Here is a 3,285-nt window from a genome sequence, read left to right as displayed (position 1 = left end):
ATTGTTAGCCTATTGTTAAAAAAAAAACGGTGAAATATTTGCAGGAAAACAGAAAGTCAGATGATGAGATGTGTTTAAGTGCTGAAAATACAGTAGGGAGAAAACAACATCTCAGTTTGGACATGTAACTTTTTTAACTGAGTGAGAAATTCTTAAATTCTCCCTTGCTTTTGTTTATATTATATGCTGTCTTGTTCAGAGCTTCTAAAAGCTTTTAGCATGCGTTTAACAATAATTTGACACGTTAACAACAACAACAACAACAACAACAACAACAACAACAACAATCATCTCATCCAAACTCCTGCATACATGGCCTAATGTGAGCTGTCTGCAAGTGAAATACTTTATTTTTACTCTAATACAGAATTAAATATAAACATCTGAAGCCAACATTTTGGACAAAACTGACTCTTSAGAAATCCCTTTCTTTAAATGTCCCAGTGGCTTCCTGAGTGCTTTGAGAATATTCATCAGTGGATCTCGCTTGTGTGTACTTGATGGCAGTGTAATCTGAGCTCTCAATCTAGGGTTTATTATAAACTCTTTTGCACATTTCCTCTCATTGTGTTCTAGGAAGTGCTGGGAAGGCTGTAAATTAAAATTAGAGCACAGCATAAAGCACCTGTTTTGTTTGACTTGACTTTTTTTTCTGAAAATGCATAAAATAAGTGCTTGACCACTTAAAAAAGAAAAAAAAAATCGTACAGCACAACTTGATGAGTGACTGRCAGCCACAACCATTTGCTAAAAACTGAAAGCAGCTATTTTTAGGTCTGACTTCCCTCCACTGTAACACATTTAAAAGATTATAAACGGTTATTAGTGAAAGCCTATTGCATGTCAGAAACAGGAAATCATCCCAGCCTGTTCGTATTTGAAGAGAAATTGAAGGAAAACTGCACCCAYAGCTGCATGTTTGAGCAAGACCCACTAAAACCTGTTGTTACGTAATAGCCAAAGGGGGGATTGCRTCAAAAAAAGGAAAAAAAAATGTTGAGCACAATTCTTGGAATACAAGGCAAAAAGTTAAAGGGGTCTTTATTTAGTGACACTGTTTTACTGGCAAAGAGCAATTGTGGGAACTGAGCTCGTCCTCATTAGACGTAAAGAATGTTTTCATCTCGGCTCGTAGTCTAGAGGAATGTTTACAGAAAATGAGCAAATAAAAGCGAGTGTGACTCACTTCATTGCTTTCCTCATAAATCCAAAGAAAAAGTCATGCGTAAAACCTGACAAATGGCTACTAATTTACTGCAGAAAAAGCCKGGAGACGTGTATATCTAACATCACAACACTGCGGGTAGTTGTGCATGGATTATTATTCTGCTGTGATTTCCTGTAATCCACTGTAGTTTTATCTTTGGAGGGATCTCCTGTTGATGGTGCATTTTGTTTTCTCCCATTTTTGAATATAAATCAGACCAAACCAGTGRCTTGATGTCAAACAATGTRAAATTGTGTATTTTCCACACATTTTTATACAGCAGATAATTAGTTTTTGGCCTCAAACGTCACAAACAATGGGTGGGCTGGATCTTTCTTTTTAACTGTTCGTGGTGGTTGTAATRAAGTCGAATGAATGTGGGGCCAGACAGATGCCTTCCTGACTGTGCCCTCCATTTATCTGTATTTTTATTCCACTTGTCATACTGTACGTGTATGAGTAAATTGTATCTGTTACTGTAGCTCAGTCCTAATTCTCATTTAATGGAAGTGAGCCACTTTAGKGTAAGCCTTATCCTGAATAATGAGTTTCTAAGCCTCTTTGGAACACGACTCATAGTAGTGGATCAAAGCGTTGTAATCTCCAACATAGAGATGCTCAAAGGTTGAGAATTTAAAATCTGATTATATGCTTCGTTATTAATGCAATACTAAATCTTCGGAATGACTGCAAAATAGTTTTAGATGTATTTTAGTTTAAGATAACTGAAKGATTGTTTCTGTTATGCACAAAAACTGCACACAATACAGAAAATAGGAACTAGAATTAGGAGGTTTGTGTCAGTGTTTGATGATGGTTGGAAATTGCWTTCCCCCCAATATAAATCCTCCTAAAGATCGCTGCTAACATCAGAAACAAAACATAAACTGACATCATGTAAAATGTGCTGCACAAATGTTATCAGTTGAAGACAATAGCTGCTGTTGTTTTTACAGCTGTCAGTTTTTACTGTTAGCCAGTGAGTAAGGCAGTAAAATCTTTCAGTTTGAGCATCCCTAAGGCTTCGAGGGAAAGTGATATGAATGTAATTTGACACCGTTTCTGTATGTATCTGATGTGTGTATGAATATCTGTGTGTCCTCAGGGTGACTTCACCTGGAACAGCACACTGGGACACAGCGTCTGCCTGAAGCCGGTCCCCCTGCAGAGCCTCTCAGAGTTGGAGCGGGTTCGTCTCCAGGAAGTGGCCCTCAGGCGACTGGTTCGGTGTCATGACCTGGGTTGCCACATCACTATCCCTAAAGGTACCAACCCTCCTAACGTCACTGATGTTTACACATTTTCTCTTCTAACAAACTGCACAAACAGATTGGGCCTCATGCAAGAACATGTTCGTATTCTTATCCTAAATTTCTCTTACTTTTGTTCGTACAAAGAGTTCGTACGAACATGTCACGTCAGATTTAACAAAMTCTTCTATCTTCAGGAAAAGTGTGTAAATGAGCTGCGTAAATTCCACCTGTTCTAATCCAGCTGCTCGTGCACGCAAGAAGAGGTTAGCATAATTTCCACCCCTAAAGCACCATATAAGGCTATGTTTCCTGCCTCAGATATCAGGAAGTGTCCATTCTTGAAAATGACAGCGAAAACTAAAAAGAACTTTACGAGTTCAGAGATTGAAGTCCTGCTCTCAGAGATCCAGAAAAGAAAATCTGTCATTTTAGCAGGTCAGCTGTGGGATAAAAAGAGCTGCTAAAAGTATAAACAACTGTGTTAAATCATTTTCATTTATTCAGAAGACACAGCGCTGCGCACCGTACCCCCCCGCGCGCGGTCTCAAGTGGTCTCTGTTGCGGTTCTGAAATAAGCATTTTAAAAATATATCTGGCACTTTGGAGAAAATCCAGGACTCACTGGAGGGATTATAAACCCCCTCTGGCCTGGGAACGTCTCGGTCTCCCCCAGGATGAGCTGGAAGGTGTCGCTGGGGAGAGTGGGGTCTCCTGCTGCCCCCACTACCCGATCCTGGGTAAACGTAAGACGTAGAATTTATATTGTTAGTCTAAATTATTACATTTAAAATTATAACTCTAATTCAAGCAGAATAACCTATTGTC

At 39.0% G+C, this 3,285-nt stretch overlaps 1 protein-coding gene across 1 annotated transcript in view; it reads left to right on the top strand.

Moving 5' to 3' along the window:
- Positions 1-3,285, top strand: part of LOC106524741 (rho GTPase-activating protein 6) — a 21,777-nt gene that overhangs the window by 10,564 nt on the left and 7,928 nt on the right. The window contains exon 2 of the mRNA XM_014018667.1: positions 2,313-2,472. Within this exon, the coding sequence (XP_013874121.1) occupies positions 2,313-2,472 (160 nt within the window). The remainder of the gene's footprint in view (positions 1-2,312; positions 2,473-3,285) is intronic.

The sequence above is a fragment of the Austrofundulus limnaeus genome, unplaced genomic scaffold, assembly GCF_001266775.1.
Source record: "Austrofundulus limnaeus strain Quisiro unplaced genomic scaffold, Austrofundulus_limnaeus-1.0 Scaffold199, whole genome shotgun sequence".
NCBI lineage: Eukaryota > Metazoa > Chordata > Actinopteri > Cyprinodontiformes > Rivulidae > Austrofundulus > Austrofundulus limnaeus.
The sequence above is the reverse complement of the archived record's forward strand: the minus strand, read 5'-3'. Positions and strand labels throughout refer to the sequence as shown.